At 40.7% G+C, this 14,595-nt stretch overlaps 1 protein-coding gene across 1 annotated transcript; it reads right to left on the reverse strand.

Annotated features, from left to right (window-relative positions):
• Window positions 1-56: 56 nt before the first annotated feature.
• On the reverse strand, window positions 57-14,346 carry top1 (DNA topoisomerase I). Its single transcript, XM_038722434.1, has 21 exons — window positions 14,186-14,346; window positions 13,882-13,906; window positions 12,103-12,199; window positions 9,446-9,578; window positions 9,006-9,061; window positions 8,762-8,866; window positions 8,563-8,653; window positions 8,352-8,437; window positions 8,094-8,209; window positions 7,884-8,005; window positions 7,641-7,763; window positions 7,366-7,553; window positions 6,492-6,636; window positions 6,198-6,341; window positions 5,686-5,871; window positions 4,907-4,975; window positions 4,687-4,801; window positions 3,280-3,407; window positions 2,937-3,031; window positions 2,565-2,714; window positions 57-1,252 (listed from the first exon to the last, which is right to left on the reverse strand). The coding sequence occupies exons 1-21, from the start codon at window positions 14,216-14,218 to the stop codon at window positions 1,150-1,152; spliced, it is 2,310 nt and encodes a 769-aa protein (XP_038578362.1). The 5' UTR covers window positions 14,219-14,346; the 3' UTR covers window positions 57-1,149.
• Window positions 14,347-14,595: the final 249 nt, after the last annotated feature.

Below are 14,595 nucleotides of genomic sequence, written 5' to 3' on the forward strand. Positions count from 1 at the left end.
CATCCAATTTTCAAGTAAAAACAATAAATAAAAGGACAAAGCATGGAGAAAAAAGACAAGGTTGATATTTTATTCTGAAAACTACAAAGCTCAAAACAATAAGCATTCGACCAATCAGGAGTTGTGTGATAAATGATCAAATATCATGAAATAGTTAATGGTTAAAGTTAAATTATCCATTCACATTTGGAAATTAATTCAAAGAGGACACTTTCTGCTTAATCACAGCAATACAAAAAACAGCACACTACAATGATAAGACTTCTTTTTTGGCAAAATCCACACCCCTCTCAGAAACTGTCTCTGTCTGAAGGAACAGTTTCTCTTCAGCTCTGACCAAATATTATGCAGTACGTCAGCTGTTTCAAGTAACCAAGAGGAATGTGCAGTCTTGTTCATTGCAAAACTGTGGAAACAGACACACACGAGTTGCATATGAGCAATGAAGAGCTTTCTGTTGACAATGAATACAGCACACATTTTATAAAACACTGAATCATAGTTACTGAAAAATGACAAAAAATATTTACATCCCTGAAATAAACAACAAAATCAAACTAAATGAAAAAAAAATAAGATGACATTCGGTGTGCTAATAATTAGGTGAGCATAGTGCTAGGGTTTTCTGTTCTTCACACTGTCTTCAGGCTGTCAGGCTCATTTTATTGTACCAATCTTTCACACTAAAATTCCACAAACTGAAATTCATCCTATCATCTCTCATGTTGTTCCTCACAGTCTCCCACACAAACATTTATTAATTCATTATTCTATGAGAATATAGAATTTCTCAATCAGTCTGATGGCTTACAAATTTCAGCACAGTCATGTCTGACAAAAGATAATACTAATGTGTTCATAGGTGTTTGATCATGGGCAGATAGCTGCAGCTACATACACACTACTGTCATTTTTTAAAGAGAGATGCCCTTTGGCAGCTTGGTCAAATGGTTCAGGAGTTATTTTCCTATGGTCACAACCAATCCATATATACAGCACAAGTATTAAATTGTGGTCACAACTCGGACAAAGTCTCTGCTCCCTCCTTCCCAGCCCTGCAGTAACCACACAGTGGAATCATTTGACATCAACTACAAACCATCTTTACAATCAAAGGCATGGGTAGAAAAGGTAAAACATTAAGTGTGTTTAAAACTCGTAATCCTTGTCAGCCATGTCAATTGCCCAGGCAAACTTCTCTCTCTGGGTTTTGTTGTAGATCTTCTCAATGGGAACACTCCATTTCTTGCACCTGGAGTAGAGGAAAGTTTAAGGTAAAAAAAAATTAATCATCATCATCCACTCACTGGCTGCACCACCGCGTCTATTTATAGGAACTACCGCTATATAGGAAATTCGATGAAATAGACCAGACAGTCAGCTGTCAAAAGAAAATCTAAAACTATTTTGCTCACGTGCATTGCATAAATGTTGTTAGGACTTGATTTCGATGCATGTTACTTTTTATATTGAACTGAAAGTATAACATTTTACTATATTAGTGTAATACCATCTATAATCCTGTGTCTTTAGAGGCAGTCCATATGTACAGTATACCGTATCTATGGTAATGTTAAAACATTGATTCACTGTAATGACAAGGTCCTGGTAGAGACCTTTTTCACGGCAGACATTTTGACTTGTCATAGCAATAAAAGCACGGGTCAAACACATTTTGTGACTACAAGTGACTTCTATGAGTGTGTGTAGTTATGCACCAAGGTGCACACCAAACAAATCTAATGTTACATTTAATGCATGAAGGTGTTAAAATGAGAAACACTCATATTGGGCATATGTGAATCAAACATAAGCAGCTAACTAGTAGCTAATTAAAAAAACAGATAATTTCCCTGCTAATTTCAGAAGAGGATTGTAGCTAGCAAGGACAACAGATTGGTTTAGCGAACCTAGTACCCTCTCTGCATGACAGAACCATACGTCAGCTAGCAGTCAACCCAATATGACTCTATGTTTTCATCTCTGTTACACATACAACTACAGTGAAGACCAGGTTCCCATGCACCACCCTATGAGTGGGAACCCCATCCCTTACGCCTTACAATCAGGGAAAACATGGAGCATTCCTGTATCCATTGTGCTTGAGGAGGAGGCACTCCATAAATAGCTGTGAGGTATGGGTTAGGGAAGGCGGACAACTGTTCCCCTTCTCTGTGGCCTGGTCCTCCATTCAGCCACAGAAAGCTCCTCATTGACTTCCCACATGGAGGAAGGAGTGCTGTTTGGGGACGCTCCCTGGCTTTCAGAAACAAACCCCATTGTTTATCGCGCTCACACGCTTTTCTTCCTCTTATTTTCCTTCTGCAGACGTTAGCTTTTTTGCCTGTGCTGCTCCTTTTCCTACAATGCAAGAGCGTTTCCTGCCTTTCTGTCACCAAGGTAGACATGCACCCACCCAGAGAAAGTCAGCCTATTAAACAGTAGGTGGTGGACTCATGTCACAGGTTTTTTTTTGTTTTTACCATAATCGCACCTGTAATCAAATAATAGTTAGTAGCTGATAAAAACAGAGGTAAACAGCTTCAGCTGAGCCACATAAATACCATGCAACAGAGATGCGTGGATCCAAGTAGTTGAGCTTGGAGGTGCCCAGAGCAATCTGCTTGTTCTCCTCTCTGTCTGTGGCCTGCACCTGGAGCTTCATCAGCTGCTCCTCTATCCTCTGGACAGCTTTCCGCTTCACCTCCACAGCCCTGAGAGAGACACAAAGACAGACAGAGGGAGATGGATACAAGAAGATAAAGACAGAGATGCATAGAGGAAGGGAGACACAAAGAGAGGAAGAATTATACAGACTGTCCGTCTGATGTTTAGGAGTCAAACAAACATTGTGGCCGTACATCCCAGGAACAAAGAGGTTTAAGTAGGTAATTAAGGAATAAAACTGTGACAGTCTCTGGCACAGGCTTCCTTACTTTTTACTCTTGTCATCATGGGAAGCCTTGTGATCAGCCTTGGCAGCCTTCAGCTGCTTCCTGGCTGCTGACAGTTGATTCTGTTTCTCGTCGATCTGCAATCACAGCAAACACACGCCGAGTAAACTAGATAATCTGCGTCACGGAGAGAGGGAGTATCTTTATCTTTCACAATGACAAAAAAATCAAAATTTTATTCAAGGCAACCACCGCGACCCTGTACGCAGGATAAGCGGTTGATGATGGATGGATGGATGGATTCAAGGCAACCGAGCTGACGCCAAGACATCATTGCCTGCGGAGAGACAACTAAACTGAAGAAAGGGGGAACACAGCGGTTTACCTTGGTCTGAAGGTTTTGCATGGACTTCTCAAATGTTTTGGGTGGAGCTCTCTGGTGGTTACAGAGGATGGCCACTGCACGGTTGGCTCGGTTGTATGACAGGATTTTAGCTGGGATACTGTCATCAGCTGGAGACCAAACAATGACACAACAAGGTAGGAAAAGTAGTTTAACATGACTGAAATTCAAAACCACTGACCCAGATTCTGTAGTAGTTATGCATTTCAAGGGACAGTAAAGGCTCGTGCAGACTACACGACTTGCCGTCAAAGTGAAAGTGTCCTTGTGGCGTTCACATTACGTGACGGATCGGTGACAGGGGGTCACACACTACACAAGCTGACAGCAGCTATGGTACCCGACGCTGGTCTCCAAACCACGTTTTGTCAAGAAAACACACTTTCACTTTCACTGAAATGGGAAATGGGAAATGACGTGACCTACACAGGAAACAGCTGTTGTTTGTTGTTATAAAGATAGAAATTATAAAGACAAAGAATATGGGTGAAAGAATGGATTAGCACATGCAGGTAGCAGGGATCATCTGTGCTACAGAGAGAGCTGGAGGTGAGCAAAGTGCTTTGTGGTGAAAAAGTAGCTGCCTGTTCTGCCTGCTCTCATTGGCTGGATGTGGATGTAGAATCGGCCCACTTGTCCAAATATTTGGCATGCTAGATATCTGGCAGACATCAGCGATGTGTCAGAAATGTGTCGGGGAGCCGTTTTGATGTGTCGTTGAGTAGTTCACACATAAGGACTGGCGACCGCTGATCAACCGATCGGTGAGCTAAAAATCGTGTAGTGTGAACTGCTTTATTATTTGTCCTAACAAACACAATACAGAGATTGATAAATAATAAAAAACAGAATCCTATACATTTAACCCTTTAGAATTCCTTACAGGTATTAATTAACTTTAGCATGAATTACACTCTGATGTATGCTGATAGACAATATGATTGATACCTAGGCCTGTCATATATTACTGAAAGCTCCTGTGATGACATCAGGTAGAGTCATCTGTTGAGTTTACAGACATGTGTACTGGCTGGTGCCAAAAACAATACTTTTTCTTATTATACTTTTCCAGACATTGTCTTCCATTGGCATTAATGAAATTAATGCCAATGGAATTAAAAATTCTTTGCAGTGCCACTTGTGTTATTTTTATATGGCAAATTGTGTCAAATGTTATCACTATTTATTGTTGAATTCATTAAAAAAAGTATTTTTGCCTCCCACTCGACACCGTAGAATTTTAAACTACGTAGTTGAGTTTTGGTTCAATTGCAGGAAAATGATGAAAAACCGTAAAGAGTGAATAAGGGTTTTAGCTGTGTACTTAGAAACCATGTGGGTGTCATTCAAGTGAGCAGCCTGTGACTGACTGAAGCTGCTGTTACTCACAGCAAGAAAGCTCCTTGAGCTGCTGCTGCAGGGTGATGGAGGCGTTGTAGGTGCGAAAGACCTTGGCTGTCAGGCCATCCATCAGCTCCTGTAAGTGCTTATTCAGAATAGAAGTCTGCAGGAGACACAAGAGAAAGAGAAGAGGGTACAGAGTGACAGAAGTATTACAACTAGAAATTTAAACAGTTCACTCAGAGTGAAGCCTCCGTGTGTTTCTTACATTCAGTCTGTCAAAGAGGTCATCTTCAGGCTGCTTGTTCTCCAGGAACAGCTGAAGGTTTTTAAAAACCTGAAAAGAAAGGAGCAAGGATCTATTTAGTGTGAAATCACTTTTTACGGAACACTTCAGCCCAACGATGCTGAAGGATGCATAGTCACATTGCTGCCAGATGGGGGTGCTATATTATTTCTGTTGATGATGACAAGTCCAGGTGGCAGATCACAGGTTAAAGTGTCTTTTGTATGTACTTATGTGTGTTCAGTGGGGATACAGGAAGTGTGGCCAAATAGACGGTGCCCAGGCGTGCTGAAGAATTTGTGACTGAATACAGAACATGTCTAGCGTGTATCTGGGTGAGTATCTGTGTGTGTGTGTGTCTGTCTTTACACTCTGGTACTAGCAGGAAACAGACCACCCTCCGAGGCAGAGCCAACGGAAAGCTTTTAGTGCCTGATCACCTGTCTGTGCAAACATCCTCCACAGCTTCTTATCTCGTTAACACTAAATTCACATATGTGTCAAATACACACCCAATACCACCCTCATAAACCCACATAAACTCACAGCTTTGTGCTTTGATGTATCGATTTTTGTATATCTTTATTATTATTATATATTTTAGTATGTTGGGAGTACGGTACGGTGCTCTCGTGTAAAATTTTTTTTTATCTCAATGGGACAAAATAAAGGTCAAAATAAAAAAAAGACATAAAGTCTGCCAACCCTCCTCTCCCTCCGTCCCCACGTTCCTCTCCTCACTGTCCCTTCCCCTTTCTTACCCTCTTCTCCACAGGGATCTTGTTGTAGTAGCGGATGGAGTCCTTTCCCAAGAAGTCAAACTCCACCACGTACTCCTGGTCATCCATCTTGGGGTACAATTTGATGTGCTCCACCCGCAGCGAGCAGCAGCCCACTGTGTCGGCTGTCTCACCTTCCTCCTTTTCGTTACCCGCCCTTAGTGCAAGCTGCAGGGGAAGCGCCGCGAAACGTGATCATTAACAAGACTTAAGAGTGGGAATTTGCTGAGGATTTATTCCCTAAACCTGTTTACCTACATTACAGTACACCAGTATTTCTCCAAGTGGAATGGAAATTATAAAAGGTCTGTAGTAAAATGAAAACTGTACATGTCAGCATGAGAGGAACCATACTCTGATGGTAGATTTAATTCTCTATCCAGTGCTTTTCTTTCCATATACATCACAAGTTAAAATGAAAGATGTTGGTTTTTGTAATATTTGTTTTCCACTTATGCATCTTATCATTACATTTGTACGGTATTCCACCTCACCTTGTCTATGAAATACAGCGCCACGGCTCTCTGCCTGATCCTCATCTCTTTTGACTTCCAGTCGTCCCTATACTGGGTACGGATGCGATCCACACATTTCTTTAACCGTCGAGCAGTCTCATATTTCTGCCAGTCCTTCTCCCCCTGTAAACGCACGCGCACACACACACACACACACACACACACACACACACACACACACACACACACACACACAACAAACTTTTTATCCAATAGGGAAACAGACAAATTGTTTTTTTCCACCAAAGAATAACTGTAACAGTATAACAGTACCTTGATCCTGGAGCTAGGATTCAACATGATGTACTTGATGGAGCCCTGGATGTTCTCTGTCCAAGATACCAGCCAGGTCACTTTGTTGTCATGGCGAACCTCCTTCCATTTTGTTCCTGGGGGAGGTTTGGGGTGCTTGGAGTCCCTACAGAAAAAGAGGAAGGTTTGACATAAATAGAAATGTGTTGACAGCTTTTTTCCCCCAACGTATTTTCAGTACAGCATCTCAACATTCCTCAGAGGTACAATAAACAGCACCTATAACAGACCTTAAATTAATCTACTTCGGTAAAATATTTTTTTCATCTTAATAGGCCAGCTTAAGATTAACTTTAAATTGTAAATACTACAGCTATGAGACAATGTGTAGGTCGACATGTCCTCCCTGGGTCTTGTTATTGTTTGCTCACACACACACACACACACACACACAGCCCCTGACATGAGATGAAAAGAAAAGTTTCCCCACTGTCTATAAATAAAGCCCAAACAAGATGGCAGTTAGAAGAAGATAACAGGAAAAAAGGAGGTTAAGCAGAGAGAGGTTCAAAGCAGGACAATGAATGTGAGGTTTGTGTCTGCATGTGTCCTTCTGACAGAATAATAGCTCCTACAAGCACCCACTTGCATATTCTGTTTCCAAAGCAACCGTGTTTACACCATACCCTTATAATAAACACACTAGTCCTGCAATTTACTTTCACATAACCTCGCCTACAATGCTTTTGACAGGGCCTTGTGGTAAAAACTCAGGACAAGACAATATTAACATCAGTGTTTTGACAGGTTTTGTGTTCTTCCTATGTATCCAAGAACATGAAGAAAAAAAGAAGAAAGAATTCATGGCAGCGACGGTGGTGGTGAGATTACCCACTTGCTACAGTTAATAATGATGTCTTCAGGTCTGATGCGTCGTTTAAGCATGCCCATCTTCGGATGATCGCCTCGTCCTCGGAAGAGGCCTGGCGGCTCAATGCGGAAGTTACCAATCCTCTCCTTGTGGTTGTCCATGATGCAGAAACCGTACTCCTGGAGGAGTCTCTCATTCTCTTCTTTGTTTTTCTACAAAGTGTATGAAAATATGAAAATGCAAGGAGAGATGTTCTGATGTTTTCAGGGTCAGGAGAGTCTGCATGGATACAGGCCTACCTGTTTCTCCTCTTTTGATAGCTGCTTCCTAGCTTCTGATTGGGCCTTGAAGTACTCATTCATCTCACTGAAGTTGCACTTGTTCAGGTCGGTGATCTTTGACTTCTCCTCTGATGTCATTTCCTAAAATAAAAAAGAAGACATCTGAAGTATGTCCAACTTAAATACCTGAACGTCCCACCCTCTGTAGATTCTCGCTCATCTGCTCAACTTGAGACACCTGGACATGTCTCATCGCCTCACCTTCCTCCAGTCCTTAAAGAAGTTCTTCCTGAAGATGTCCTTAGTGGTGTACTCATGATCCAACATCTTGGCAAAAAACGTTGCTACCTCCTCAGCAGGAGGACTAAGTTTCATAGGCTTGCCTACAAAATACAGAAAAATCACATTGTAGTCGTGACCAAACAAAATGAATAATATATCACAAATTATTTTTTACACAGACAGACTCACCATCATAGAAAAATCTGACTTTATCAGGCAAGGGTTCATACGGAGGTGCAAACACTGGACCCTTGTGCTCAAGGAAGCGCCATTTGGAGCCATCTGTGTATCTTTCCTCCTCCCACCTAATCACCACAAACAACAACAAAATACAACCCATGAGAGAAAACAAAACTATGGTATCTACTTCTCAGTAGCTGCTCATATCAGTTAACTGTTGTTGGATTTCCTGAGGAAAAGAACTATTTGTCCTCAAAATGATCTTACCATTTCCACTTCTCCTCTTCTTCTTTTTTGGATTTCTTTCCCTCTGTTACATTTTTGTCTTTTGTCTTCTTTTTGGGCTTGATGTCCTAAAACAAGTGAAGAGAGCAGACTCAATCTGGGGAACACAAACAGTAGAGACTCCAGTCTGGGGAATGTAAGAATATATTCATCAAAAAACAAACGAACAAAAAAACCCAAAAAGTTAATGAACCTCATCCTCCTCATCCTCTTCGTACTCATGTTTCCTCTTCTTGGCCTTTTTGTCGTGTTCTGTCTTGACTTTTTTGGGCTTGTATTCAAATCTGTAAACAAATATATAGATGATCTAACTGTATCTCTGATTACAGAACTGACGGTGACAGAACAGGAAGCATAAGATAGAGATCTGGTTTAATTTGCATGATACCCACTCTTCATCATCATACTCTCGTTTGGAGCTCTTATTGTGTTGGGGGGAGGGGTAGAAGCCGTTGTCCTCTTCAGGCTCGCTCTTAATGGCAGGAGGGCTTGCATCTCTAAGTCAGACAATGAAGACATTGAACTGCATATTAGCAAAGCAATATCACACTAATCATAACCAAGCAATGGCTAAGCCTGAAGTCAGTTCTTTATAATTACTTTCCACACAAGGCACAAGAAAGATATGCTGTTTACCTTACATATCCATTTTCTTTCTCCTTTTTAGGCTTGTCTACATGGGATGATTTGATCTGTGAGAAACAGGGGGGGAAATATATTAGCATATTTCTCTGCCATTGTAAAATTTACAATTTCACACCTTTAAACAATATTCTGACAGTCTAAACTTTAACTTATAGTCAGAGTTCATGGAAGGCTATAGGGGCCATTTCATTTTTGTGTTTTGTTTTCTCACCAGGCCAATCTCTGAAAAACATTGGAAGACATTAATAAACACTAGAGTTGTGTCGGGACCACAAAATTATTTAGTGAACATGAGCGAACAAAGCTTTTAAACTAATGTCACAATATAATAATGCTGTCGTGATGAGAAAACAAACCAAAAAATTAAAAAAAACACTAAAGGCCTACACAGCCATTTCATAAAAGGCAAGACAGACTGCCCATGAACAAACCTTCTCCTCTCTCCTCTTCTCTTTGTCCTTGTCTTTCTCTTTGTGTTTTTCTCTGTGTTTGTCTGAGCTGCCGTCACTGTGCTTCAGCTTTTCTTTGTCTTTGTGTTTCCTCTCAGAGTGGTCCTTATGTTCGCTGGAACACAGATGCCACAGAGGTCAGAGATCAAGTGCACGAGATCAGATGTGGTCCAGGGGCCGTATTCCACAAACTTCCCAATTTGGTATTACAGAAGCAAATCCCAGCTAACTTTAGGATTCATATCTTATATTACTTCATCTTCTTTTTTATCTCAGGTTAGGAAAAATTGTCTGTTACCTAACAACCAGTGCTACTTCACAACATCATCACAACATCATGTTAGACAGACTGAGGCACTGGGTGGGGATCTCTGGTACTGCCCTATAATGGTTTTCATCCTACCTGTCAAATAGGAAGTTTTGCGTGTCTGTAAACAACTATGTCTCCTCATTCTGTCCAGTTAAATATGGTGTGCCTCAGGGGTCGGTCTTAGGACCCATTTTGTTTTCCTTGTATCTGCTTCACCTTGGACATATTATCCATAAACATGGCATTTCTTTTCATATTTATGCTGATGACACACAAATATACTTGCCCGTCAGATCCACAGACCCTGGAATGCTGAGTTCACTTAACAACTGCCTTTGTGAAGTTAAAAAATGGATGTCAAATAATTTCCTCCAGCTGAACTCAGACAAAACAGAAATCCTGGTCATCGGGTCTCAGCAGATGGCAAATCAAATACTGCCATCTGCTGGTTCCCTAGTAAATCACATTAAGCCTGTGGCAAAGAACCTTGGTGTTTGGTTTGATAGTAATTTAAATTTCGAGCAGCACACCACAAAGCTTGTTCAATCATGTTTTTATCAACTTAGAAATATAGCAAAAATTCGATCTATGTTAACTTTTAAGGACACCGAGACCATTTTACACGCCTTCATCTCATCACGCCTGGATTATTGCAACTGCCTTTTCACCTGTTTAACCCAAAAATCTACTGATCAACTCCAGACTGTCCAGAACTCAGCTGCCAGGCTTTTAACCAGAACAAAGAAATATGACCACATTACTCCTATTTTAGCTTCATTACACTGGCTCCCAGTATGTTTTAGAATTGACTTTAAAATTTATTGATCACTTTTAAAGCTCTTCATGGCCTCTCGCCTTGTTATATTTCTGACCTTTTAGTCCCATACGCACCAGCACGTACCTTGAGATCCTCGGGGAGAGGTCTGTTGTCTGTTCCAGAGTCTCGACTGAAAACTAAAGGGGACAAAGCGTTTGCTGTCAGGGCCCCGAGGCTCTGGAACAGCCTGCCCGAGGAAATCAGGTCGGCTGAGTCAGTGAACTCTTTTAAGTCCCTTCTTAAAACATACTTTTATAGGAGAGCTTTTCCCGATCTTATTTGACTGTATTTTATCACTTTTATTTTATTGTATTTTACTAATTTTATATTAATTTTTCATGCTCTTATCTTGTTTTTTTTGTATTATTCTTTACACTTGTTAAAGCACTTTGTAACTTGTTTTTGAAAAGTGCTCTACAAATAAGGATTATTATTATTATTATTATTACTTGTTCTCATCTCGCCAAACTAAACAACTTCGTAACCGTTTTTATTTATTTTTTTAAAACAAACTGAAACATTGAAAGATGGAGACAGATGAGTTAGAGGTGTTGGTATACCTCTGTCCAGAAATCCAAATATAGCCTACATGAGCACTAACTCGGGAGATAAAAGAGAGTGGGCTAGGATAGCAGACACAGTCTCCGCCGTATATGGCATCCAACGGAGCGCTGATGCTATCAAAAAGAAAATACACTGACAAGTGATATGAAGAGAAAGGCAACTCGTGTCTAAAGAGAAGAAGAAAACCACTGGTGGCTCCTTCTGTGCCCCTTTACTGACCCCGGCAGAAACCCTTATTGTGAAAGTGAATTATGAAAGGCTGCGGGCTAAAGTTATCATGTTTTGCATAATTTTCTTGTGTTTACCAATCTCCTCCTATCATAGACTTGCATTAGAATACTTCTTTTACATCTAGCCTTTACATTATCTTGTACAATGGTACATTATCTTGTGTTACATCACTATCGGAGTGTTTTGTCACTGAAAAGGATCTGCCAGAAGCCACTCAATGAATATATTCCACCTGTTGACATTATGGATTAAACACTACCTGGTGCAAAAAGTGAAAGTTAGGACAGCTTAAAACTTATCCTAAAGTTAGGAGAGTTTACTTAAAATTATGGGAAGTTAGGATGCTTGTGTAATAGCCTATATGTTTCCTATCTTAAGTTAGGATAGGACAATGACTTAGGAACTGTTAATCTGTATGGCCTTTTCCCTAAATCAGGTCTTAGCCCTAATTACCATCTTACCAAACAGTTAAGATAGGAACTGCAAGTTAGGAAGTGTTTGTAATATGGCCCCAGATGCACAGGCACAAAGGATGTCATCGACAAAGCACCAGCAACATAAACGTTATTTATTTAACAGACAATGACAGTGTCACAGACAACTGTAGGCAACTTTCCTACACAAATATTGGTATAAGGCTCCATATGCAAAAACATCAAGTAGAATTTTGTCTGATATTTCACCAAAAAACTTGAGAGAAAGATGCAGATATCCTACCTGTTGCTGTACTTGAATTTCTCTCGCTCCTTGTCTTTCTTGTGGTCTTTGTGTCTGTGTTCCTTGTCTCTGTGCTTGTCTTTATGTTTGTGAGTGACTACGACACAAAGGAGAGATCGTCTTGTTTAGCAGCCTTTTTTAAAAAAAAGTCAGAACATAGAAAATAGTTTTGCTCAGTCTGTAAGTCAGAGAATTAATCTTTTACATCGGACTGTCTACACTTAAGAGATTCAGATGTCCCTTTTATCCTGTTTATTTGAGCTAGGAAGTGGACGGTGGATGGAGATGGTATTTCCCTTACAAAAGAAAAAGGGCCTTGATAATGATCCTTCTTAGTAATCTTGTCATACTTAAGATGTGCCACAAGATTACTGTAGTATTCCAACTATATCCTCACAACAATCATCTCTTCTAATATTTTAAATATTTAACATAACACCTTTTTAGCAGGCTTTTATTTAACTTTTGATGTTGTTGTAACCTAGAAATCTTGATTGGAAGTGTTCAGGAGTCCCTCTGGCCTGTGGGTAAGCTACTGTTGCATACTCTTTGTAAAATGATGGCAGGTAGGAACTAAAGTTACTCTTAGGCAAAAGGGACATGAAATAGCAATAACTTAAATGTTACACATAACACTAAATACATAGGCCTGTTGATTCTGTGACCTCAAAATAATACTGTGGACTTAATCCTACTGACAAACCTACCACAGTACTGTAAAGAAATAATTAAAAGTGTAATGCAAGTTTATATAGTTTAAATAAAAGAAAATGTGAGAGTGTACCTCTGAGTTAAACAGTTTTCATGTTCTCAGTGCACCTAGTCAAATGATTAGGCTGTAACAATGATTTTACAAGAGTCTTCATATTAAAATGTTTCCTGCTGAGTGATATATCCCTCCTGAGGTAGACCTGGCTCGGCGTGATCATCACCTCGTGGCGCCCTGTTGTCATGGCACTTTAATAACGGGTATTTCTGCTATATTAAACAGTAGCACACATCCCAGCCATAAACCAAATCATTTCCCTCAGACTGCTCTGCTCTCCATCACACCAGGCAGCAAAATTAGGCCTCTGGGAAGATAGTGTTCTCAACTTTGCAGGAGTAACGGATACACGTGTGTGTGTGTGTGTGTGTGTGTGTGTGGGGGGGGGGGGGGGGGGGGGGGGTATAATTTGTGCAACACACACAAAAAATAGACTGCTTAAGGCATATGCTTTTAATAATGTAGTGCAACTTTCTTTTCTGTGGCTTGAAGTTTAACACTCGTACGTGAGCGTTCCCTGTTGGCAGTGCAGATAAATGTCTCTAGCACAGAGATGGAGGCAGCGTGCGGCTGGTGGAGAGATACGGGTAGGGGGATGCGATAAGCTCCCGGCCCTCGCCTCCATATCACGGCAGACAGTTGGCTCTCTGATCGGCGCTCTGGCAGCTACATACAGAAAAAGAAAATGGCGCAGAGACTAAGTCCTCAGCCCCAATTCTGCCACTTTCGGCTCCAAAATTCGTTTGGATTGCACGTACATATGATGAAACTAATGCATGCAAAATAAACACGAAACCAGGTCCTTTCGGAATACCCCAGCAGATTAAAAAACCGAGGGCCGAAAGTGCACATTTCAGACCCTCTTTTTGAACAATAGCCGCAAGAGAGTGGAGGAGAAGGGACTTAGTCTCTGGGACGCCATTTCTGTCCTTTAAAAACTAACAGTAGGCAGATCACGATTCCGATTGGAAATCAGACTCAGTATGAATAAAAACCCTCATCAGAGGACCTACCGCTTCCTTTAGATCCAGAATTGACCTGGAAATTGTGAAGAAATATGTTTTTAATATTTCAATTTTGCAAATGCCGGTAGCTTGGTTATTCAACTTTCAACTGGCATACAAATATACCATAGAATGCATGTATTTCGCCATAATAAAATGAAAATACTCCACATAGTTTTCACTAAAATGATAAAACAGCATAACCTAACGTTTCTTACCCGTTATTTCATATAGTCACGAATAATACCCGTCAGTTATTTCCAAGGCATTTAAACAAACTGACCACAGACATGAATTATTGACCGAGATGTACCTGTGAGTCTCCATGTCCATGATCTCCGCTCATAGTAGAGTTGTTTTTTTTTGTTTGGTGAAGCAGGTGAAGTTATCACAGTAGACAGCTGTTCAGGATGCGAGGCTCAGGGAAACCTCACTGACAGACTGGAATGGAGTCCCAATGTTTACTAACTGCGCATGCTCACACCACCCTGAAGCCCAGGACAACACTGTGCGTGGTCCCTACCTGAACCAGTGTATCAACATTTCAACTCAGTTGCTAGAGTGGATATTTTATCCCTTCAACGTACACTCGTTTCATTGCATTCATACAGGATGTTTATGGTGGAGGAAAAAAAAAGACATCTCCTAGAGCATCATGGAGTCCTGACTGTTTACACCACACTCCACCTCCTACAGTGCTTATTAATAATACAGTACTTTAAA

This window comes from Micropterus salmoides, unplaced genomic scaffold (assembly GCF_014851395.1).
Source record: "Micropterus salmoides isolate LMB-PRFRI ecotype aquatic unplaced genomic scaffold, ASM1485139v1 Ms_hic_scaffold_16, whole genome shotgun sequence".
In the NCBI taxonomy this organism is placed as follows: Eukaryota; Metazoa; Chordata; class Actinopteri; order Centrarchiformes; family Centrarchidae; genus Micropterus; species Micropterus salmoides.

Coding starts and splice junctions, on each gene's coding strand:
- top1 (XM_038722434.1), bottom strand. CDS start 14,218: ATGAGCGGAGATCATGGACATGGAGACTCACAG. Junction 9,579..12,102: donor AAATTCAAGTACAGCAACAG/GTAGGATATCTG, acceptor TCTGTGTTCCAG/CGAACATAAGGACCACTCTG. Junction 8,006..8,093: donor AGTCAGATTTTTCTATGATG/GTGAGTCTGTCT, acceptor TGTATTTTGTAG/GCAAGCCTATGAAACTTAGT.